At 35.0% G+C, this 24,959-nt stretch overlaps 1 protein-coding gene across 1 annotated transcript in view; it reads left to right on the forward strand.

The window, feature by feature from the left end:
* The window catches only part of NBEA (neurobeachin), a 414,406-nt gene that overhangs the window by 102,273 nt on the left and 287,174 nt on the right, over positions 1 to 24,959 (forward strand). The window contains exons 31-32 of the mRNA XM_026862195.1: positions 10,457 to 10,895; positions 23,263 to 23,417. Coding sequence (XP_026717996.1) covers positions 10,457 to 10,895; positions 23,263 to 23,417 — 594 coding nt within the window. The remainder of the gene's footprint in view (positions 1 to 10,456; positions 10,896 to 23,262; positions 23,418 to 24,959) is intronic.

A 24,959-nucleotide genomic window follows, 5' to 3' on the forward strand; every position in this document is an offset into this window, starting at 1 on the left:
CCTTTAGTGATTTGTCATCTTTCAGATGTTGGCAGGAAGCATGTAATATTTTAATATTATTTTAAATTTCAAGGTGTTTTAACACATTATAGAGTGGTTTAATGTTGCATTAAAAAGTAAATACATATTTTTAAAGCAAAATCATATTTATTAAAAAAACAATAAAAAAACAGTTGTTACATGGAAGTAAAGTATCTATATTTTATTAATTCCATATGACACTAAATGGATGTAAAGTATTCATTCTTTGTCAGTCCAATTCAATGCAGCAAATTGTATGATTATTGTTAGAACTGTACAAGACTTCTTTGGGACAGATCTCTATGAATTAGGGGAAATGGTTTGGCTGCTTAAATAAATCCACTTTTAGTAGATGGAATCTAATCATCTGACCAGGAAACGTCTCCAGGGAAGGGTAAGATAGAAGTAGGTATATTACTGGTATTTAAGATACTGATTTTGTTCTTAGGTGGTGCTTCTCTTTTTTTCTTTATACGGGTCAAGATCTTTAGTTAAAATATATTTAAGGCTGTATGAGACCCTACTTGTCTCGGGACATTACAGTATGTGATAGGTGTATGCTCCTTATGAGTAACTACAGCTGATGTCCTGTGCAGGTTACAAGAATTTTAAACATCATTATACTTGATAGGAAACTTTGGGGTTCTCATCGTACCAACTGTTGACCTTTGCTTAGTTTACTGATGATATTATATACAAATAAAATGTAGTATTGAAATAAAAGACTTTAAAATATGCTTTGCAGATAAATATATTCTACCTTTACTGACAAATGTTCAGAGATTATAAAATAAGGATTTACTGTCTCTTATTGTTAATCAAATATTGTTTACAAGCTATATGTTATCTTATGGTGCTTAAAGGAGAAAGAACACACCCAGGAATGAAAAAATAAACCAATGGTGTCCCTGACTATCATTTAACGATAAAAATGTTTTTATTTTTTCTTTTTAGCTGATCCACTGGAAAATCTGACTGTATCTATAAATTTAAAACTCCTTGTTTTAAGTTTGTTGCATCTGCTTGGGTTTCTCCTACTAGTTTCTGATACCTTTAAAGGGTCTGCAGTACATCTAAGATAATCTGTGCTTAGTCAGACAAAGCATAACCTGCAAAATGAAAAGAAAGCTCCTTCTTTTTTCAATTTAGATCATATATAGTGTTACTCTTTGTAGTAATTTATTATCACAGTCTCAACGGAAATAGCAGATCAAAACTATTCTCTTGCATCTGAGGGATGTCTGAGAAACAGTCTGACACAAGTATGTTGCCAGACTTCTTTCTGTTCACAACACTAAAAAATTAGAACGAGTTAGACTTTGGGGATGTCAGATGGCTCAGGTTCTCTGCATTTGTGAAGATATCAAAATGGAGACTTTAAACTCAGAATTATTTAAATGCAAAAGCCTATGAAGTGATCAAATCTTTTGGTTCATCAGACTTTGTCAGCTGATTGTGATATCAAATAATTGATATGGAGGTATAGTAAAGGTGGGAATAGCATTAAAAATTTCTTTGCCGGAAGGGGAGAATTGTTTTCAGGTGAGAGTCAAAGATGATAGAAACGTTCTTTATCATTCTCACTGTTTGTATTGTAACTGTGGATATTGCAATAAGACCAAAAGCTCTGCACTAGATTTTCAGTTTTTATCTCAAAATCATCAGTCATACATGAGTTCTACTTTCTGAAGAATATCGGTAGTGAATCAATGCCTGGAACTAGTCATCCTGGTCTCCCTTTACAATAGGTGGAGAGAAGTTAGGGCACATTTAGGGTACAATTCATCTGGCATGCTTTAGAGATCTACTTAAAGAGAGATAAATTGGACACTAGAAATCTCTGTCTTTTTTCAATCACTGTAGACCTCTGCCTTGGTCAGAGTAATCCTGGCTATTTTGACTAGTCTTAACTGAACTCTGGACAGAAAACTTCATTTATGACAAAAGATGGCACGAAATTCTTTAATCTCAGTCACTTAATTCAGTCTAATGATGTGCCCATCCCATAGATAGTTATAATTTGTTACATATGTGTTCATAGATACATATTCTTCTTTGAGCACTACATGATTTGAAAGTAGGAAGTATATAGCTATCTAAACAACTATGTAATGTCTTCAACCTAATGATTGGCAGGCATGTTCCCTTTGTACAATGATGGAATATCTTAGAGAATAATGTTTTGTTCTTGGATGATTTCTCCAGTAAGATAGGGATGTTTTCCCAAAATTAGTATGAAAACATCTCTGTTATGTCTGGGCGGTGTGGAAGTTGAGACTGAAAAATTGAGAGTAGCCCTTTCTCTTATTACTTAGAGGGTAATCAGTATGTATTTGATAGCAGAAATATCTTGTCATTGGAATAAGACACAGGAGAAATGGAGGAGCATATTTTCTGTTAACAGAAGTTAATTAGCCTTATAATGTAAAACCAAGCAATCTGTTCAAATTACAGCTACAAATTTGAAGGAGTTTTAGCTATGGTGGTTAGGATCACTTAAGATGAATTTTCTCATTTCTGGTCATTACTGAAGCTCTCCTTGCTTATCTTGAAGGTTTATTGGACTACTGTTTCTTTCAGCAGCGCTTCCACATCTCCGGCAGTGGAAAATAGTAAATAATCTTTTTTTTACACTTCAGCTGGCAGCTTATTAATTACTGAGAACACAATTAATGTTAACCAAATAATGGAAATATATTTTCAGTTGAAAACTGTTATTTCCATTTAGGATCATTAGGGTGTGTTTTGGAAATGAAAGCATTGCAACAGTGCAATTCACCTTATAACATGCTGTGCGAAGAAAATCAGTATTGCAGCTTATCACAACATTTTATCAAAAATGGATTGGCTTTTCAACTCCCTTGATATCACTGTCTGTATTTTTCCCAAAGCACTGTAAATTAAAAGATTTCTTAAAGATATGTGCTGTAGATGGACTGGAAGCTATTGATTTTATTTTCTTTACAGAACAAACTGTATTAAAAAGTTGCAGAAACAGCTTTTTCTTTGAAGACAAGCATCACGTATTTCTGATCTCATAGCACTCTGTGTATTGTACATTGCTACACTCTTGTTTGTATTCCTAAAGTAGCAGCATAGAGATTTCCATCTTATTTTTGAACTAGTTTGCATAAGGGCAACAATCTAACTATGCACAGAGGACTGAAGTACTAAGTTCCATTGCCTGTCAAAATATCCTTTGCTTCCACAAAGTCCTGACAGAAGTTCTGGCTCCATCTTCCTCAAAATCTTGTTGTACATATGTTTTCAAGAAACTGAGGGAAAGGTTACAAGGGATGTGGATGATAATCATGAGAATCATAAACTTCAAATTCTACTGAATTTCTATCTGCTGCTCAAAATTATCATACTGCTTTGCTGATGAAACATATGCTGCCTCCAAGAGGACATACATTTGAAGATCATGAAATAGGAATACATACATCTTGATCTAATATTTATTGCCCTTCACAAACTACTTAAGGCATCAGAATAAAGGTTTGAATATATATATTTCATTATTAATTGATAAGTTGTGTATGCACGAAGCAGTTGTAATAAGGATTTTTTTTTAAAGTAACATCAATACGTATTTTCATTTGTACAAATTAGATGTTTTTAAAGTTTTTGACTTTTCAGAGTAGTGCTTAAAACATTTTTAGTGTAAATTTCATCATATGTATAGAACATACTCAGTGCTTCACTGTTAAATTTTGTTGCTGGATGCTGTGATCTAAGTGACAGAATTTTTTTCTATTTCTTTTGCAAGAAATGTCTAATCACAAAAACATCAGCTTTCTCAGCACAGGTCAGAAATACAGATACTATCATAGAGAACTGCCAACTAATCTATTTCTTCATTATGTGGTTTTGAGTTTATACAAGACAAAAATTAAAATTTTTAAAAATAAAACCTGACAAAACCTAGGAAAATTCACCTAGGAAGAATACATATTACCATGTTCTTAATTTGTATGGGTTTTGTTTCAAATGTAAACAGCTGGTTTTATACTTTGAAGTTGACCTTTCTTTAATACAACTTAAAGTTTTCTTAAGTTTGAGAGGAATTTAAGCAAATAGAAGCAATTTCCAGTGAGAAAAAAAAAAAAAAAAAAAAAAAAAAAAAAAAAAAACGACCTGCATTTACAGGTGTCCAGCTGTGAAAAAGTGCTGATGATAACTCTGTCATCTTCAATCACTTCCCAACCTCGATTTCCCACACTAAGTCTCTCATGCTCCATTTCTCTCCCATTTCTGAGCTTCTCTATTTTCCTTGGCCCAGAGCTAAATCCTTTCTCCTCACAAACCCTCTCTGGTTAAAAGGTAATGCACAACTCTCTGTCTTAATTCTCCTGTCTCAAGATCTTCACCCTTCCAGTTGCCACCCACCCCAGAATCTTTCATATCTGACCTTCCCCAGTCCCCCAGTTTTCATCTGTGTTCCTCCTGCCCTCAACCACTCCATGTCAGAGCCCTGGGATATCCCTGCTTGTGGCTTTCATTCTTCGCAGCCAGATGCTGTGATGGCATGCGCTCTACTTCCACTTCTTCATGTGCACAATTACTGGCACTTTGTTAGACAGACAACGGAATCTGTACTGTTGCATTGCTATCCTTGCAGAAGCAAAGGGACAGCTTTTGGTCTGGCAGGAATTTCAGAAACCTGGATAAACGTTTTGGCTAAATAACAGATCCAGGCTAAACGCAGGTTGTGTTTATCAGAGTTTTTCCTAGATGAAAGCCTGATAGTGCAAGAGTGACAAACAGTAACCCTAAGCCAAGCTTTTTTTCATCACTTTTAAAATAATTCATTTAACAAGGAAACTTCTTTAAAAAGATTTTATAACAGCAAATGTGTTCTGCAAAACAAGTCAGTGTTGCTCAGATAGGCTTGCCTCAGAAATAACAGAATCCCATGAACTCCATTGGTGGAGCACGACCAAATTTTCTTATTAATGCATAGTTATTATATGAAGAGTAATACTGCCCAGGCTGCCAAAATGAGTATTATTATTATTATGTGGTTGGGCCATGAGCAGCATCACTATACAGGGAATTTTTACTCTCATCTCTTTATAACTTTCACACAGAAATGGAGGTGCCAACAGGACAAAAGGTCCTGAGTAGATATCGAGCAGTTTAGCATCTTAATGTTTCTTTTAGGGTGATTCTTCTCACTGTTGTGCCTCAAACTCTGAGGACATTTCCATTGCAACTCTATTCTTGGTTACTCCTTTCAATGTACTTTTATATCAGACCCATATTACTCTTTGGTTCTGTCCCCATAGTTAGTTTCTCATCTCAGTTTAATTGTGCTGTTTCTCATACATGAAAACTAGTAGTCTAATGTGGCTAGGAAGAATTTTTTCACTCTCTATAGCCTACAGCTTAGGAATTGATTAGTTGACTCTGCCAGCTATGAGGAAGCTGTAATATCACTGCCTCGTTGGATTGAAAGCGTTTTCAACCTGTAGTGTACTGTCCCTGAAAGTTTGTAGAATACTACAGAGGGGTATATAAAAGGCAGCTAATATGGTTATTGTCAATGCCTTAAGATAGCTACATAGAAAAGAACTCATAAATTTTCCAATGCACCTGCAGACTGAAAGGTGACAACAGCTCCGATATCAAGATTGCCCCAAACTTTCTGTTGCCAAATGTTGCTGTATTGTTTGCAGCAGAAATCTAGCAATGATTTGGAATAGTATGACTTTCAAATAAATTTTAAGCCATATTGTAAGCAGTTAAAAATAATAATTTTCATATGTTTTTATTTTTGAAAACTTTCAGCTGATTTTTATCAAGTAGGGAGGTTTAACAAAATTAAAAATCGACCACAGGCATATATACACGCAGTTTTTCCATTAAAAAAAAATAAATAAAGATTAAAAGCAGAGTATTTTGTCTTGTCATTTTTTAAAATGGCAAATTTTGCATATTTACCACAGATATTAAATGTTTCATTATTAAGTTAAATAAGGGTCGGGGTTTTGTATTTTTTTAGGCATATGGAAGCAGTGCAAGACCTATTTAGGTAACTCAGTAGGTTAAAACAATTATACTTCATAAATCACAAGCAAACAAGATATCGTAGGGAAAGAGCGTGACAGATGAGGTCACCAGATATACAATATGTCATTTAGTTAACTTAAGCCCATATTTTTCCCATAATGTAGTAGATGAACTCATTAGTTACAATGAAAAACAGTAAGAAGGAGGCATCTGGCTTCCAACTGCCTATTTCTGACAGGGTTAAGATCGCTAGATCTAGTAATGTTTCTGCTTTGTCTACTGACATGGCCTTGTGCTGCAGAAAACTGATGAGGTTTGCTGAAAATTTACAGGCTTAGTGTCACAATGTTATAACATAGACAGATGCAATCAGTTATATTTTTTGCTTCTGTTCATGTTTATCATTTTGCTAAGTGGTTTTGAGTATTTAGGATTTTCATAAAAGCCTACGCATTACCAGTTTGTGATTTTTCTAAATCACTTTATGAAGGAGTATTCTTTATTCTGCAATTCTGAAGGCAACATAAGTGCTATGGCACAGTATAAATGGACATAGAATAAAGCTTGTGGATATGCACTGTTGTAACTAAAACTGGTTGGGTTTTGTGACCCATGCTAAGGAGTTTATAATTTACCTAAAACAGTACTAGTAATAATGCTGATCACAGAAGGTCTTATAATACATCTTTCAGACATTTTAATCTGAATTTTATAAATACTAATTTGGCAGTATTCTTAGTTGAGAGTCAGTTATTAAGCAGTTTTACCCCTTCTAAGTTTATTTTCCTTTGATTTACAAAAAGCAAATTGCACCTTTTAAAACCTTATTCATTTAGCTTGGTTGATGTTTTTAAAATGAGAGCTAATGCATTGGATTTAAGTAGTTTTTAGAGATTATTATTCATAATGATAAATCAGTCTAAACTTAATTGGCTTAATGCAATGTATTTGTATTAGATACTGGAGACACAGTAAGAAAAGGTCTAAATCTGGTTTCTGTGGAAATCAAGTATTCTTTTGCTTACCTGTATAGAATAACTTCCCTTGATTTTTTTTTTTCCTAGATCATTTTAATTAGAGTTATGTATTGTGTAGTATATATCTAAATTCTATATCCACAAATTTAGTTTTCCATTTTAGCTTCAGATGATGCAATCCTCTAGACATTTTATTCTCATTTGGGAACAAAGGATTACAAGGCACCTGCTGAGTAATTAAGTACAGTCCTATTTATAACATCTTGAAATTAGTTCTGTTTTTTGAACTTGCTACTCTGATTGGTAAACTATTCCAGAATCTTAATTCCATATTGAAGGCTGTCACTTCCCAAACTAAATTTATTCCTGGTGAGTTTGCACTCAGTTTTTCTCTTGCCAACCCTTAAATTTAGCTTAAATCCTTTTGCATCCTGAAAATACATGTATGATAGCTGTTGTATACCTACTCAGTATTAGTTTGGCCAGATTATATCAGCCAAACTCATTTTTTCTGCAACAGTACATCACTATAGATCTCCACAGTGACACTTCCATCTTTCACAAATATAACAGCATAAACACTATTCCATAATGAACCCTACTACAGCCTTCTCTAATGTCATTAATACTTAACTGTTACAGGAGCTATTTCTTCTGAAAAGTTGGAATCACATTAGCCTTTTCCATGGCAATGTTATATTGGTAACTGAATACTTACCCAGTGGCTGATGTATTCAGGTCCTTCTCTTCAGTCATTTCCAGTTGATGAATTCCAGTTATAATGGTAATTTCTTTATTAGTTACTAGATGCATAGCTTTTCAATATTAAATGTAACTTGCAGTTTTGTCATAATGCCTACTTATAATCATCCTCCTGTGACTGTCAATTGTACCTTGTAACTTTGTCATCAGCAAATTCCACTAGATTTTTTTTACTTTGTCACCTGAAAACTTTATTAATATTTCAAATGAGGTAACTTCCATGGTAGTTTCTCTCAGTCTGGTGTTTTTAATTTTGAAATTATGTGATGGCTCCTTCTTAGCTAGTTTCTTTTCCCACATGCTACTAATTCTCAGGTTCTCCTGACTAAATTACTGTCTGTTGTGACAATCCCAGCTTTACTGAATTTTGCTACAATGGCCCTTATTTTTTTGAGCAATAAATATTAAAAAGCTCTTTTAGCCAGACCATTTTGTAATCTGTCATTCCATTACTATTCTTTGCTCCAAAATAAATCCTGAATCCTACTGTTCCTGAAATCTTGCTTAATGTTGAAGGCTTGTAGTTGCCCAAAGCACTTTTTCCCCTTCTTTAAAAAGAGAAACCACATGTGGTTTTCTCCAGTCATATGTTGCTGTCTCCTCTTACCTGGTTGGCAAAAGTACCTGCTGCTATGCCAGTAATTTCACAGACAGTTTCTTTCAAAGTTGTCTTGGAGTCAGTTTATTCCTGTGGTTTTAATGCATTAAAATCTTGCTTCTGGTTTACTTAGGGTATTCAAATTTCCACAAGTGCATTTCTATTAGCTTTCCTGTCTTTAATTTTCTGTTCATCATTGTTGACCTTAATGAAAATTGAGGTTAGGTGTACTTTAAGTTCATGCAGTGGGCCGTCTTCTTTTTTCAGTGTCCTCTTTTCATTTACATAATAATGGAACTTTACGCTATTTTACTTACAACACAGTACAAGAGCAACAATCTGCTTGACTGGCAGTCCAATCCTACTCTTCCCTTCAGTTGAAAAGTTTTGTCTTTGTATGGATGAATTTTAAAGATACAAACAAGCAGAAAATTCATTAGGATCATTCTGTGGATCAGATGTCCTTCTGTGCCAAATATAGGCAGTACTAAGTAGATACGGATTTTTTTACTTCCTGACCTGGCAGATGCTAAGTGCATTTTATGCAGCTCATAAATCCAGTTTCTACTTCCTGCTGCACAAAGCAGTGCTCGTATCTATTTGATAAGATGTGTTTAAGGCACTTAGGAGAAAGAGAAGAAGGAAGTGGCTTCAGCATTTATGGCTGTTAAAAGAAGAAAACAATACTCCTTGTCACGTCACTCCTTATAATGAGTCATTCTGCTTTGTATTTTTAAAAGACTCTTCCATTCTATCTATATCTGTTTGTTAATACTTGTATACATGAAGAGGTTTACACTATCATTAATTCGAACACATATATAATCTTATACAGAATTTTTTATGTGCACATGCATACACACACACACATATGCCCATGTGGTAAGTAGGTAGATATTTTACACCTGACTGCATCAAACAACTGGTAATATGTTATCTGATTAAAGTTACATTGCTGAAGCACATTTTGTTTGCAGTAGTCAGAAGGGCAGACCTTCATCTAAATCTGTTGTAAAATATTTTCCATATTATCTAAACTATGGCTATCAAAACCAGCAAATAAAAAACCAAGTGTTCCTATTTCATACATAGGACAGCTAAATTTTATAATCAAGACAAGTGATCCAATAGAAATGAATTAATTTGAAAATAAATTTAAAAATCGGTTTGAGTGCAAGCTTTTTGTCATTAAAGATAGCCACAGTCTGTTGCTTTAAAAAAAATTTAACCAAAAAGATGAATGTGTAAGTTATTCACAGTTCTAGGTAACTTTCCACTAAGCATAGCAAATTATTCTTATTTAATAGTTGTTGTGTCTGTTTCACTGAAGTAATTAATAGAGGTGCACTTTTCTCGGTTACAAGATGTTGTAGAGTCCGTTTCAATCTGGAAATGTTCCAGACATAACAGATTTTACTTGCCAAACTCTATAAAGATGATTATTTTGTTCTTAACATTTGCCTAAAAGAATTACTGAATTTTACGTTCCATGGGGAAGGGGGGAGTTATCTAAAGAATCAACAATAATACTTTTTAATTCATGTATAAATAAATTTATGTTCAATATAATGATATGTGTATAACAATGTATATAATACACATTTTAAACAAATAGCAGAGCAAACAAAAGGTCTAGCAGTTTTCTTTTGAATGCAAGCATATTTGCTGACAGCAATAAAAAGACTAAATTGTTTTGTCATCCTAAAGCATAAGTGATTACATTTTTCTCTTGCAGTAGTCTCACAGATTTTATAGATATGCAGTCGATAGGCTATAATTTTTAACATTTTTTTTTTTGCTGGCAGTATTTTGCTTTTTGATTACTGTGTGAGTAGAAGGCTGTAATTTCTAAATATCACTGAGTTTGCATAATCTAACTGTGGGCTCCCTCTTCTAAGTTTTTATGTATGCCAAACAGCTGTTGATAGCAAAATGTTGTGTATAGAAAATGAGGTTTTAAGGTTTAAACTACCAAGATTTGTGGGCTTTCTAACACATTTATGTCTTGTAAAACCTTACGATCATATTTTTAGGAAAAAAGTCAAACTAAATTATAAATATTATCATAATCTCTATTTCACTGCAGAGACACCAACTGTATTTCCAGAAAATATCAAAGATAAAGAAACACCAACACCAGTTGAAGATATTCAGCTGGAAAGCTCTATTCCTCATACAGATTCTGGAATTGGAGATGAACAGATGCCCAATATTTTGAATGGGACAGACTTGGAGAACAGCACTGGCCCTGATGCTATGAGTGAGCTGTTGTCTACTTTGTCTTCAGAAGTGAAGAAATCTCAGGAGAGCTTAACAGAAAGCCCCAGTGAAATCCTGAAACCTGCATCATCAATATCCAGTATCAGCCAAAGTAAAGGCATCAATGTCAAGGAAATACTGAAAAGTCTTGTGGCAGCCCCTGTTGAAATTGCAGAATGTGGTCCGGATCCGATCCCTTACCCAGATCCTGCACTGAAGAGAGAAGCTCAGGCTATTCTTCCCATGCAGTTTCATTCATTTGACAGGTATATGGCTGGATTAATTATTTTATATTGATGTAATTCAGAAGTTTGAATTTTTTATTTTTTTTAACATGGTTATTCTTCTGTGGGTTTGTATTAGACTATGTTGAAAAACAGCTGAATTTCTTCTCCTTTCTGTGTTACCAAAACGGACTGTATAGTACAGACAAAAGTAATTCACCTTGTTTTTCTCTGTCAGCAGTGAATAAAACTCTACAAGGTACTCAGAAAGCAAGCCTGTTGTAAAGAAATATTTTTCCAATAAGATCTTTCTTCCTTTAAAACAGCATTTTAGTGAGGAGGAGAGGTAATACCTGCTGATATAGAACAGACTGTGCAGAAATTCAGTCAACTGTTCTTTCAAAGGCTTAGGTCTTAATTGGATCCATCACTGCACTGTTTTCTGGTACTGAAATGCTTTGACCATGGCAAATTGTTTGCATGGTCATGGTGGAAACCAGTTTCCTTTAGGTCTTTAAACAGTAAATAAGCTCAAAAGTTAGTGCTTAAAAATAACTGCTTAATATTTCCACAAAGAGTCCTTTGTTTCTCTTTTTAGGCTGTAGCTTCCCAGCTTCTAACAAATATACTTTTATTTAAATGTCCAGTACATCTTAGTTATCCCGAACATAAAAGTTGTGATAAGATGTGCAACTGACAACATCCTTCCAGAAGGGTAAACTGATCCATTGTGGGTTCAATCTTAACCTATGCAAAGAGCTAACTCTTACGACTGTTGATGTGGTTACATTTTCCAGTATGACAAGATCCCTGCAGCTTCTTCATTACAAATTTTTTAAAAGTAAAAATGGAATAAAGACTTAACTCAAAAATATGGTAAAACATCTCAAAATTTTAAGCAAAGTTGTAGAAATTTCTTCAAATTTCTACATGAAAAAGTACAAAGTTCTTCATGCAGGTACAAGAATTAAAATTCTAGAGGAAATAAATAAAACAATAAAATGGCTACGCTGTGATTTATAAGAAAAATCCATCTGCATTTACATAAAACCTGTAAAAATGTCAGAAATATCTTCATTAAAGTCTGAAGAAAAGCAATATGCAATCAGTGTTTTCAGTGTAATGTAAACAGTAAATTGCAAGAAGATACATGAGAATTTTAGAATAAAAGTGAAGAGCCATTTTTTAATCATAAATTCCATAGAAAAGCTGATACCTTTTTGTCTGTATATATATTAGTACTGAATCTGCTTCTCTGAAATAATTCAATAAACAAACAGAATCTGTTGTAACAAAGAAGATTGGATCAAGATAGGAAAAGTGAAATGTGCTTTAGACTCAATTAATATATCCCTTTCTAATAAGATAATAATAATATTTTAGATCTTAAGGCCATTCCAAAGCTCATTTAGCAACTATTTCATTAAGATTTTTTTTTTCCCATCAATCTGCATGTTTTGGTTTAGAGTGATATCAATGTAAAGTGAAAAATATCTTTTTTCTCCTGTACAGTTATTAATTTTTCCTTAGTTTCTGTGAGGAACTGTCATATTCCAGAATGCATTCTTGTACAATAAGCAATACAAAAATTTGTGCTGTCTGTACAATTAATAGCACCCAACTGTAACCACCAAAAAGTGACTTCAACTGAACAATATTCAGCTAAATTCCTACCTGGGTCAATAAAGAAAAATGCTTCATTCAGAAGGTTGTTGTTAATTCACAAAATGCTAGACACCTAAATTAAATGGACCGTATCACCTTATGAGACACCTTTGTCATTGTTAAGGGGAACCTGATTGAAGATATTAGTTTTATTCTGCATTTCTAAATTCTAGTTTTATAAGAAAGCATTAAACTCTGAAGGGCTACAGTAGGTTGGCCATAACCTGTATTTAGTGAGAATGCCTCCATTCTTTTTGCAACGATATGACTGCTTGTACATTTTGAACATCATTATTAGTAGTTGCTATGACAGATTTATGGAATTATTTGAGAAGTGCTTCATGTCTAGAGCCCACAGATTTTCATAGGTATTTCACACTTTGTAAGTTTGTTTAGGAGCTAGAGGGTTTAATGTTTTGTTTTTTCCCTCTCCTGCTACCCTGCTGACCAAGCTGTGATTCCATGATTTCCTGTATGAAGAGTACAGCTGTGTTTGTATCTTGGTAGCATATGTTGTAGCATGTCAGCCCTTGACATTGTTTACTAATTCAGCCAAAAAGTGGTAATAATTGAAGTTGAGGCAAAAGACCCATTTACATCAGTTTTGTTGGGATATTTTGTTTCTCCTAAATAGATAATCCTGCTATCTGATTTTGGTGTGTTATATTAAAATCATTAAAATAATTAAAAATCATGCTTTTTAATATAATTGGCAACTATGAAGGGACAATTGCGGGTTCAGGCAGGTCCCAGAAGATCGGGAAGTTTTAAGTTCTTTCCTCCAACTAAATGGATGTTGCTGATCTTGGAGCATTTTGATAAAAATACTGATGTTCCTAGCCCACAGGACCTCAACTGGCTGGTTGCATGACATAGCTGCCTTACTGAATGATGACGACTGTTCAAGCAAATACTCTGTGCAGTTTGCTCATATGTTCAAAGTACTTACTTGACCATTGTAGCAATCTTTGGAGGCAAAAGATGTCGCTTTTCTTTTTCGACTTACAAAGGAGGAGGAGGAGATTGAGATCCTGACCCTATATCTTTTCATGGGGAGTGAAACAAAGGTTATGGGAGAAAAACCTTGAATAGCATATTGAAATAATATTAGAAATAATTAAAATATTGAGAAAGCAACATGAATTTTAGCTCATGAAGGTATATGCACATTTTATGTTGCCTATAGTATCCCAATTATCAACTGAAAAAATTACAGCATGATTGTTTTTCCATAATTGCTCATGTATATATAATTGTGTTTGCTGATAAAAAAAAATAACAAATAAATAACATACGCTGCATATTTTTTTAAAAGCTAACACTATGCCTATGGACCATATTTCTGTAGGACCTTCTGTTGCTGTAGTTTATGCAGCCTTTGGAACTTCACTGAGCAATGTGGCTATTGGTCATGTTTATTGTCTCTAGGGAGAATCATGAGCAATGGAGTGTATTCTTTTGTCAGCTTTTATTTGTTTCAATTTTTATAAAATACACACAGTGATTTCATATTTATAAGCAAATCAAGGTTTGAGAAATGTATTTTTCACTTTAATCAAAAGACATTCTTAGTCCTTGTGAGGCTGGACTTATTTTATTGTTGCATTTGGACGGCTGAGTGCCTTCTAAAAGAAGACTTGAGGTAATAAGTAATTAGTAGCAAAACAGCACTATCTTTGTTGTTTTAAAGGTATTCCTTTAACTATAATCGCTGATCTTACATGCAGGTAAACGCCCTATAAAGCAAACTCCTGTAAATAGAACCAAACTTTAGAATTCTGTTTTATCATTTAATATGACGTGTTTTGCTCTGCATGTTCTTTTAGTGGTATATTGCTAATATGTTCATAGAGTCATTGTGTAATAGGCTACGGTGTATTCTCCTGTAGAATTTGTGCAGTCATAAATGAAATACAAAAGCAGAAACATGTTTTATCAAACAGGACTTGTGTGTTGTTAATGTATGCAGCAGTTCAAGTACTATCGAATGTAAATGATGAGGTGATATTGATGAAAGGAGGGGATTGAGGTCTCGGGGGGCGCTGATGACGGATTGAACAGAAGCGGCCTTACACCGCACGTAACTCAAGTCTGTCGTCTTCACCGCTCAAAGCCGTAATGGGAGGTGGCAGTCTGAAATGAGTTGCCACGGCAAAGAGTATTATTTTTGAAATGCTTTCACACAAATCACTAGGCCCTGCATACAACTTAGTTTCATGCTTTAATGTCATCAGGAGGCACAAATTGGTGTGTCTAATTGTTTGCCACCTGCCAGCAAAATGAGCTGCCAGCCAGCCAGACGGGTTTGATTGTCTGTCAGCTCTTCAATAGATTGAGAGTGACAACATCAAAAATTTCACTTCAAACTCTGAAGCTTTGAGCAGCTTTTCAGAGACCTCTTCCCCACAACTGCTTCTGGACAACTGCATTTTTCAATTAGTTTTCAATATATTGCTGCCTTCTGCCTCATCTGTCTTAAGGTAGCTGTAATTACATTATGGGCTATATAAACAGATTTCTGGGACACTGGAGCCTGAATCCTCAAAGTTATGACATGTCTTTTAACGTCAGACTGAATTCCTTGAAAATGGCATCCAGGATGACATTTTTAGAAGCAAACACAAAGGGTTATTTCACCTAGATTTGCAACTAATGGAGCATAACTCACCAATAATTCCTTTTTGCCTTCTCATCTTTTGTCTGACAAAAAACAGTCCCTGTTATTGATTTTTAGGGTTTGGGGATTTCTTGTTTCTGTTTTTTTGTCATTTTGCATTTGTCCCACTAGACACAACCTAGACCATTAACGTTTGCAAATTTATTTCTGATTCTACCCAGTACTTCGTTCTGAAGCTTACATTTGTTCCATTCTTTTTTCTAATAGAGAGTTTTTAGAGGGGTGCTATTGTTGAAATTCAGATTGCTCGTGGTTTTGTGTCTCATTTATTGTTTTTTTCGAAGTGAGGTAATTTACATATATTTTCTGTACTTAGAATCATTTCAATAGGAAGCATGCTTGCATAAGCAGTAAAGAGTATCTGGAAATTAGAAAATCATTTATTGTTGCCACTATTAAGTATCTTATTCCCTTTTAATCTGTTATCACTTCATTAATTGGAATGATATGTGTTTGCATAGTTTACGTATTCAGTGAAGTCTTTATATGCATTTTGACGGACATGTTTTTGAAGCATTTTAGTCTTGTTTTTTGTTTTGGTGTCATCTCCCCCGCTCCCCAGAAGGTCCTTGGGGCCAGTTTTAAAGGTATTTATATGCTAGGAAAGGTGGACATCTTGTGAAATCCTGTGAGACCTGATACGTGTCCTGACAGTCAGTACAAGAGAAAGAAAAAGAAGTGTTCAAAAAGTATGTTTAGTATGTAAGCTATATTTAGAAGGACTACTCATAGTATTTATGTGTTTTAGTAGAATAAACTGAATAAACTCTTTTTTTTTTTTTGGTACTGACTGACAGAATACAAAAAAGGAACTATGAGAGAAGATGCACTGAAGGTTCAAATAGAGAGTTTCAATATTTATCTGTTGTATTATTGCCCACCTTTAGATCATTGATATACACTGGTCTACAACAGATGTTTAAATAAAATAGCTAAATTAGGAGGATATGTTCCTGTTAAGAATCATTCAATCCTCCAAAAGATGATTGCTGAAAAATAGATTTGATTTTCCTGAAAATTTAATGACTTATGAATAAGTATGTTTCAGACTTCTCCCGACAGAAAAGATTACTTTTTAAAGACCATAGTGAAAAATAGTTGCAGAAAACAGACCACCTTTCCCATGAATCAAGAAAGGATGATTGCAGGTGCTGTCTGTACTTAGTCATTGCATTCCCCATTACTTAGGGTATCAGAGTAGTTTGTGAACTGTGGGAATTAAGTGATTCAGCTTGGGTTCCAATTCACTCTAAGTAATTTTCCTCTATGCAGTGGAGATCGTGGTCCAAAGGAGACACTCTCTAAGACAGCAGTTAAAATACACTCCAGGGAATGGGAGATGTGGTTTCAGATCCTATTAGATGGAGAAGGGAGCTGAAGTTGCATTGTCTGTATTCCTAGACTGTGTCTTAGCCACTCATTTGCTAAATAAAATGGGGGACAAGATGGAAGTGCAGCCCCACCTCAGCTGTATGTTTAGAACAAATTCATCCTAAATTTATGAATAGGTTCAAGTCAACTGAAGTTGGGTATATTAATCCTCAATTTTTTTCATCAAGCTGTAATCTTATTCCCCTTGTCCATCATTTAGAAATCTCTACACAGGTAGCTCTTTCAAAACTTCTTTTATAACCTGTGTGATATCCATCTTTTCATATTCATATGCATGGAGCTGTAGGTATGTCTCAACTGAACTGTTATGTATGTTTTATCAGAAGAAACCAGCATCTCTCTACTCTCAAATATGATTCACTGGGTATGCAGATAAAAATTGTACTGGATTTTTGTCTTGCTTTTTTTACTGCTGTAGGCCTCTCTAAAATCACTATTAAAGCTGTATTAACTCTTACAGGACTGCTCCTTTTTAGGTCTTGCTTTTTTGGGTTTTTTTGCATCATATATACATGATTAGGTTCCTCACTCATTCCCAGTCTATACCTCATATTGATTGTTTCTTCATGTTTTTTTTTTCTTTATTGAATTATATTTCTGGCATTTAATACATGACATTTTCACTTATATTCTATTCACATTCTTCAAACTTATTAAATTTCTAGTATTTCCAATTTCTCTGTTCAGCCAAGAACATCTTTCTTGTTAGCTTTTAAAACTCTTACAGTTTTTCCTTGTTTCTTGTCAGTATTTTAGATCATTTTAGATGCTTCAGCTAATTTATCCTGAATGCAAAGGAGGTACTAGTGACTGGGAATTTTGTTGGGGGTAGGTAAATACTTACTCTCCTGCTTGATCTAAGAGTGAAGGTCAGTGATCTTCATGTTCTTACCCTAAAACCAACCTGAGATGATTCACTTTCATCTATTTAGAAACAGACAATTTGTCTTTAGTAGATTAGGATCATTTTATGTATTTTAAGGTTTGGGTGTTTTGATTAATGTATGGTATCAAATGATTGAAAGAATTCATAATAACTGGACATTCACAACTAGGATTTCATTTACATGTCTCAAAGATTATATCCTTCTGTGAGCCTTCTATATATCTTCAGTGTACCTCACATTTTTTTAATCCAGTTTTTTCTTCTCCATGGCTGTTGACTCTGACTTATGATATCTTTTCTCCTTGATTTCAGATGAGTTTTATCTTAATGCAGTCAGCCCGATAGAAGGTTGTCTAAAGTAGAATTCCAAATGTGTTGTCAATACGTACTAACGATCACTTGTTACAGACTCAAATTGCAATCTGGAGTTGAAATCAGAAAGAACAGTGGGTAATCAGTGAGTGATACATATTTCATGAAGGACTGGACATGTACATAGGTATGAAGAATATGAATAATTTTCAGAGAAGAAGTACTAAGCTTTCCTTTCAGAGATTAATTTAATCTCTGTGTGATGCCTTCTGAAACATCTGGCAGAAATTGCTGTTTGACACAGAGTGCTTCTGTGAAAAATTTGCCTGAAGTCTGTACTGCTTTTTGAAGAGCACTTCTTGAAAATTATGGTTTCAGCTGCTGTGGGGGAGGAAAGGAGGAGCAACAGTATTAATTCAGCCTTAAGAGATTTCACATATCCCAGAAGAGCATAAAGTGATTCTAATTTAATTGCCACTGCTGAGATAGGTAGCACACATATCTAGTACTGGAGGCTTATCTCTGACCTCTCGATTGACCAGAGTGATTATGTTGGAAGGCCTTTAAATTTTAAAATTAATAAGAGATTTGGAATATGGATCATAGAGAAGGAGAGAGAAAACATAGTGCTGATTTGTCTGTCACTAACACTGGGTAGCTAAATTTTAAGGAAAGTTAATTTGAGAATTTTTTTTTTTTATTTCCTTTTTTTTTCTTTTTAATTCCACTTGTTCGTAGTATTATTTTCTAAGTAGTTATGTCATGCAAATTTCTAAAACCCAAAAGAATCCTGTAGCCATTTGCTGAGGTTATTTAGTGAACAAGCAACGCACAAGTGGTATAAAGGTTCAATCGACAATACTTACCTTAAACATGATATGAATTATGATGACTTCAAGCTTAGGTTTACAATTTGAAAAGGACACTCATAGAGTAAAAGAATAGTGATTAGCAGTCACAATTCTTTTTAGAATTGCAAACCACATGAACAGAGAAAAAAAAAAAAAACAAAACAGTTGCTACAGCCAATTACTACTAAGCTTTTGCGGACTAAATACTTTGGGATCATTTGAGACTGTGGTGATGTGATTCAGAAAAATGTGGACCAGTTTGGAAGATTTAGGAAGTCTGAAATACATTGTATAAATAAGACCTAAAACAAAATGATGGAAGTGTATATAACCTTTTCTTCTAGTCTGTATGTTTCTGTTCCCCCATGAAATACATACCTGAATGCCTGTAAAGCATCTATTGTATTAAATTCTTTCCTCCATTCATATTATGCTCAGGTAAATACCCATACTTCTTTCATAAGTCTGTTTTGTTTTGATTTGCCTGTTTTCACCATATGTGTTGTTTGAGTGTTTTGAGTTGTTAAAAGGCTTTTTTGAAAGCAGTCAGTCACCCTCTTTCACCTTTCTTGTTCTGCTGTCCCTCTGATTGTTCTGCACATTTTTGGCCACTCTGTGTTGTCCTTGCAGTTTCTCAGTCTCCTTCATCTAGATGTCATTCTGTATTTGCTCACTGTGTTTTATCAGAAGAAATGAGACATTTTGACAAGGTCACCATGTATGACATGTCAGAAATCATCCCAGACTGTATGGATATGAAGCTAATGTCTCACTGATTTTGCCTATTCGAATGGTAGAGAGGTTTCTCTTTATGTTTCTTGATAATTTGTAATTCAATAAGACCTGACCTGTCTTAATGTCCAGATTCAGACCTTCAAAAGTATGTCAGCCATATGTAGAGCATTAGTATTTCTGAGCAGGATTGTTCTTTCTTGCTGTGGGAGCTGATTCTCTGTCTTAAACACTCTTAAGGCAAGAGTCTTTCCCTTTATAGGAGGCCAGTACATTTGGGGGTTGGACTAGACCTTTAAAAGTCCCTTCCAACCCAAACTATTCTATGAATCTATTACGCTAGAAAAGTGACATTGACATACGTGGTCTTTGCTTCAGAAGGTTTGGGGATCTTTTAGATGCTCTGAAAGACCACTGAGCTCTCTGAAGAGAAGGAGGAAGACCTTAAATTTAGCTTCATCTTCTTCTTTGGAAAATAGTAAATGCCTTTGCAGCAATTGTGTCAGCAATTTAGCAGATACCTATGCCAGACCTTATAGGAGGGAGAAATTTTTTCACTTAAAACTGAGACAAAACCAGATCTCTCTCACTCACACTGTCTCACGTTTGCAAACACTAGAATGGATGTATGACTAAGGAGTCTGTCCAGCAGTCAGGCACCCACTCTGCTTCTTTCCAGATCCTAGGTCCAGGATCTGCTACAATGACATGGAGAGCATGGGACGCTAGCTGCCAAGTCTTCCTCGCATCTCCTTGGTTCTTCATAGGCTGGCAACTATTTTCAGGTTTTGGATAAGCCTTTTTTTAATCTTATGGAGCTGTCAACAGTCTTTCTGTCCTTCCCTACCTCTCTGAGTATCACTGTTCCCTGTTCTTGTCTTCAGGGTCTGGTTGTCTTGTGAAACAATACCACATGCCTGTGGTCTTGATGACCTGATAATCTGTGTGCCATCAGCATAGGCCAGTCTAAAATGCCTTTTCCTTCTGTGTCTTCTTGTGCCTCAGCACCGAAATATTCCCATTCGCTCTTCATTCACACCAATCTTAGCCTAGTTCTCTACAAAGATGCTGTAGGTGGTGATAGTAATTTCCTCATGAAATTAATATAATCAGGAGATACTCCCACTTAAGATACAAGACTTAAGAAGTCCTAACTACTTGCATTTCTATGGCACAACAGGGACTCTGCTTTTGAGTACTTAGTATTCCTGAATCACCAGAACTCAAATATATGATTGAAGTATTAATTGAACTAGAGATCTTTGTGCATGGATAGGAGCTAATTTTAGGAAATTTCATGGTGTTATAGAGCAATCTAACCCATGTAGACCTGGTTTTATTCAGCTGTAGCTGCTGCTATATAAACACTTCATATGAGCAACATTTGTAAGAGATTATGAACTATTGACAAAAGCAGCTATTTTAGGGTCATATATCTTAATAAGTATTGCATTGTGCAAACTCATAGTCTCCTAAGTGGAAGGAGACAGAAAACCATCAATATGCCTAGAATTACCTTTTTAATAGTACATGCTTCAGGGTAGTGGTAAAACCATTGTTCAGAATGCAGAGACATCAACTGGCACTGTTACCCCTGTAAAAAGAGTGAGAAAAAAAAATGTTTATGGATTATTTTGTGCACTGTCATCATATAAGTAGAGATCACAAAAAATAACACTTTATATAATTCTCACAATGGCATCATCAATACAATTTACATCACCAGTCTTTAAATCCACGGAGCCTGAGGATTTAGACATAAACGAACAAACTACATCACTGTAAAGAATTGTTCCATACCTTTTGACCCATCATGTGCCATCATATTTACACAGAACTGTAACAAAATAATTACCAAAGGAACATCTAGAGTGAAATGTGGCCTGATTACCCTAAGTAGTTACATTTTCTTGTTCTTTTATTAGATCACAATGATGAATTTTAAAGAAAAGTGTATCTGCTTAACCAGAAAGCTTATGTGTGATGATGAAAATGTATTTTTTTAACATCTGCAGATATGATTTGTTTCAAGTTTTCTACTGAAGTAGAGTTTTTAGAAGCATTTTATTTATAGATAAATGGAAATGCTTAATGGAAAAATGTAAATATAGTTGTCTACCCTATGACAGCTGTCCAGTGTTGAAAAAATATTAACTAAATGTCTCTGTAATATTTTATTTATCCTTCCCTGTTAACATGTAGAGCAAGTCTTTTAGTTTTGAGATTTGAAAAAAATAGAGTGGTTTAATTTTACGTGAGAATGTGTTTGTCTGAGTTCACTGTTATCTGATATGATGTCCAATTTTATGTATGAAAGCCCTGTTCTTTTCTTAAAAGCTTCAAACTCTCAAGACTGTTTTTTATATCCTGTTTTTAAATGGACATAATCAATATTCTGAAAGCACTTATTTACTGTGTTGCTTTTTAGGTGTTCGATTTATATCATGTGCTGTTAATTTAAATAAGTATGACATTTTTCCAGAAGGCTGAGTGCAAAATTACGTTTTTAGTCAACTATACTTGCACAACCAGTATGTGCATGGTGCTGTAGAATCAACTACTTTATTCAAATGTTCAGATGACTGGCAAAAAAATTATAGAATAATAGAATGGTTTGGGTTGGAAGGGACCCTAAACATCATCTAGTTCCAACCCCCTGCCACAGGCAGGGACACCTTCCACTAGCCCAGGTTGCTCAGAGCCCCGTCCAACCTGGCCTTGAACACTGCCAGGGAGGGGGCAGCCACAGCTTCTCTGGGCAACCTGTGCCAGTGTCTCACCACCCTCACGGTAAAGAATTTCTTCCTAATATCTAAGCTGAATCTACCCTCTTCCAGTTTAAAATTGTTACTCTGTCTCCTCTTGCTACACTCCTTGATAAAGAGTCCTTCCCTATCTTTCCTGTAGGCCACTTTAAGTACTGTAAGGCTGCTATAAGTGTTCCCAGGAGTCTTCTCTTCTCTAGGCAGAACATCCTGGACTCTCTCAGCCTGTCCTCATAGGAGAGGTGTTCCAGCCCCCTGATCATCTTCATGGCTCTTTGCTGGACCCGCTCAAGCAGGTCCATGTCCTTCTAATGTTGGGGGCCCCAGAGCTGGACATAGTACTGCAGATGGGTTCTCATGAGAGCAGAGTAGAAGTGAGGATCACTTCCCTCGACCTGCTAGCCACACTTCTCTTGATGAAGCCCAGGATATGGTTGGCTCATAGTCAGTTTTCTACCCGCTAATATCCCCAAGTCCTCCTCTGCAGGGCTGCTCTCAATCCACTCACTGCTCAGCCTGTATTTGTGGATGGGATTGCTTTGACCCATGTGCAGGACCTTGCACTAGAGCTTTTTGAACCTCATGAGGTTTGCACAGGCCCACCTCTCAAGCCTGCATGACAAGCCTCTGGCACGTCGACTGCAACACAGCTTGGTGTTGCTGGCAAACTTGCTGAGGGTGCACTCAATCCCACTGTCCATATCACCAACAAAGATGTTAAACAGTACTAATTGTCATTTTAGACAACATCAGTAAGATCAACAATTTAATGTACTCATTAAGACTGTATGCATGTGTACTGGCATCATTTCCGACAGGTAACTTCATCTTTACAAATCTAGAACACCAGCAATAGCGGTGTTCACAACGTATCAATGAAGTTGTGGAATCTTCATTTTGTGAGCACTGAAAGACAAGTTTCTCAGAATCACATGAAGCTGCAAACAACAGGTTATGGTTTTAAGGTCTGTTAACATAGTCTTACCCTGTATCAGAAAAGTCAGGAAAATTGACATTATTATGTGTTCCTCAGCAACAGCATTATAACACAGCATAATCCCATCATAAACAAAAACTCTTGCTGACTCCATTGTGCAGTTTTAGTAATCCGCTGGGTTTTTTTCCACAGGAGTGTGGTTGTACCAGTAAAGAAACCCCCTCCAGGTAGTCTGGCTGTTACCACAGTTGGAGCTGCCACTGCTGGGAGTGGACTACCACCGGGTAGTACACCTAATATATTTGCTGCAACAGGAGCTACACCAAAAAGTATGATTAATACAACAGGTATTGTCCTTAAATATTTTTGTGACCCCCATTTTTTCTTGTTTGTTTTTTTGTTTTGTTACTTTTAGTGGTGTTTTGGTTTCTGATCATCTTTTTTGTTACTGTTTTTGTACTTCTAAAATAAAAACCTGGAAAGTTTAAATCTTGGCCATTACTAGAGCCAGTGTTTTCTTTTAGGGTATGTTTATAGTATTTGATAGTGCACATTGGACTTGCACAGCCTTAAGTAAGTGAATAAATAGCCTTCATACTGTTTTATAAGTGTAGAGTTGAAATGAGCTAATTTCCCCAGTGCTCTGCGGTAGAGGATGTATATATGATCTATAGCAGTTAATCCCTCCTTATGCATCAAATAAAGACAACTAACTTTAATAAATAACTTAGATTGTGGAGGGTTAATATTTTTGGCAATTAATATTTGTCAATGAAAATTATGCTATGATTTTTTGAAGGTTTTTCAATACGAACCTATCTAATTTAACCGTAGTCATGTTTTATCAGTAGTTGTTTGTTACGACCTATAGAGGGAGAAGACCTTCTTTTTTTTTAATTAATTGTAATAGTAATAATGGGATGGGCTATCATGAAAGGAGCCTGTTGACCATGGAGACTGTGGTTTCCATTCAGAAATGAATCCTTACTGAGAGCAACTGTTGTTTACTTGAACTTTGAAATGTCTGGCTATGGTCTGTTTTCTTTCTAAACTAAGCAAAAGCACTTGAGAATGAGCTCTCTTCAAGGATATCACAACTTCAGTCAAGGGCTGAGAAAGTGAAAATCTCCCTGGGGTTACAGAAAATGGAAGGGGAAGCTTTTGGCATCCTTCTGATTCATGGAATAATATGAAGACACACTCATTTTTTTTTCTTTCCTTTTGCAGATTACCTTTAATACCTGGTAATAGAACTTTGATTTTTCTAAGAATAACTAAAAAAAAAAAAAAAAATCTTAAAATCTAATTATCCTGAGGCAGATGGGAGGAATGAATGCTCTGAATAATGTTATCACTTCTATGAACAGTTCCATTTGTGTAGCCATTTCTGTTAATCTTGAATGGATTTCCTTTTAGGTACTCTTATGTCATGCAAAAAATATCCTACATTGGAAACCTTGTTTTCCAAATGATACTGAATAGTGTAAGCTTTTCAGTCTTCTCACTGATTAAAGATCTGAACTGTTTTGGCTGGAATGTAGTAGCTCTTCTTTGTAAGTAATTACATTTAAAAATCAGTCATTTCCCCAATACTGTTCTTAGTAGAGGACAGTATTGCAGATACCATGGTACACTCACTGTGGATTAAAGACTGCTTTTTTTTTTTTTTGTAGATTTTACAGCTTTTTTTTTTTTTTTTTTTTAATGCAACTGTTTTTGTCTGCTAGTCTATGGATTAGCTTGATTAAAGGAAAGGTATTGATTCAATAGAATTTCAGCAAGTATCAGATTTAATTAGAACTGTATGTGTACTGAACTTCTTTAGTAAAGCCTTTTATGCCTGAATTCATCTGAAAGGCTTTATTGATGAAATCTCTTAAGAAATAGTT

This window comes from Athene cunicularia (assembly GCF_003259725.1).
Source record: "Athene cunicularia isolate RWA chromosome 1 unlocalized genomic scaffold, athCun1 chr1_part1, whole genome shotgun sequence".
NCBI classification, from domain to species: domain Eukaryota; kingdom Metazoa; phylum Chordata; class Aves; order Strigiformes; family Strigidae; genus Athene; species Athene cunicularia.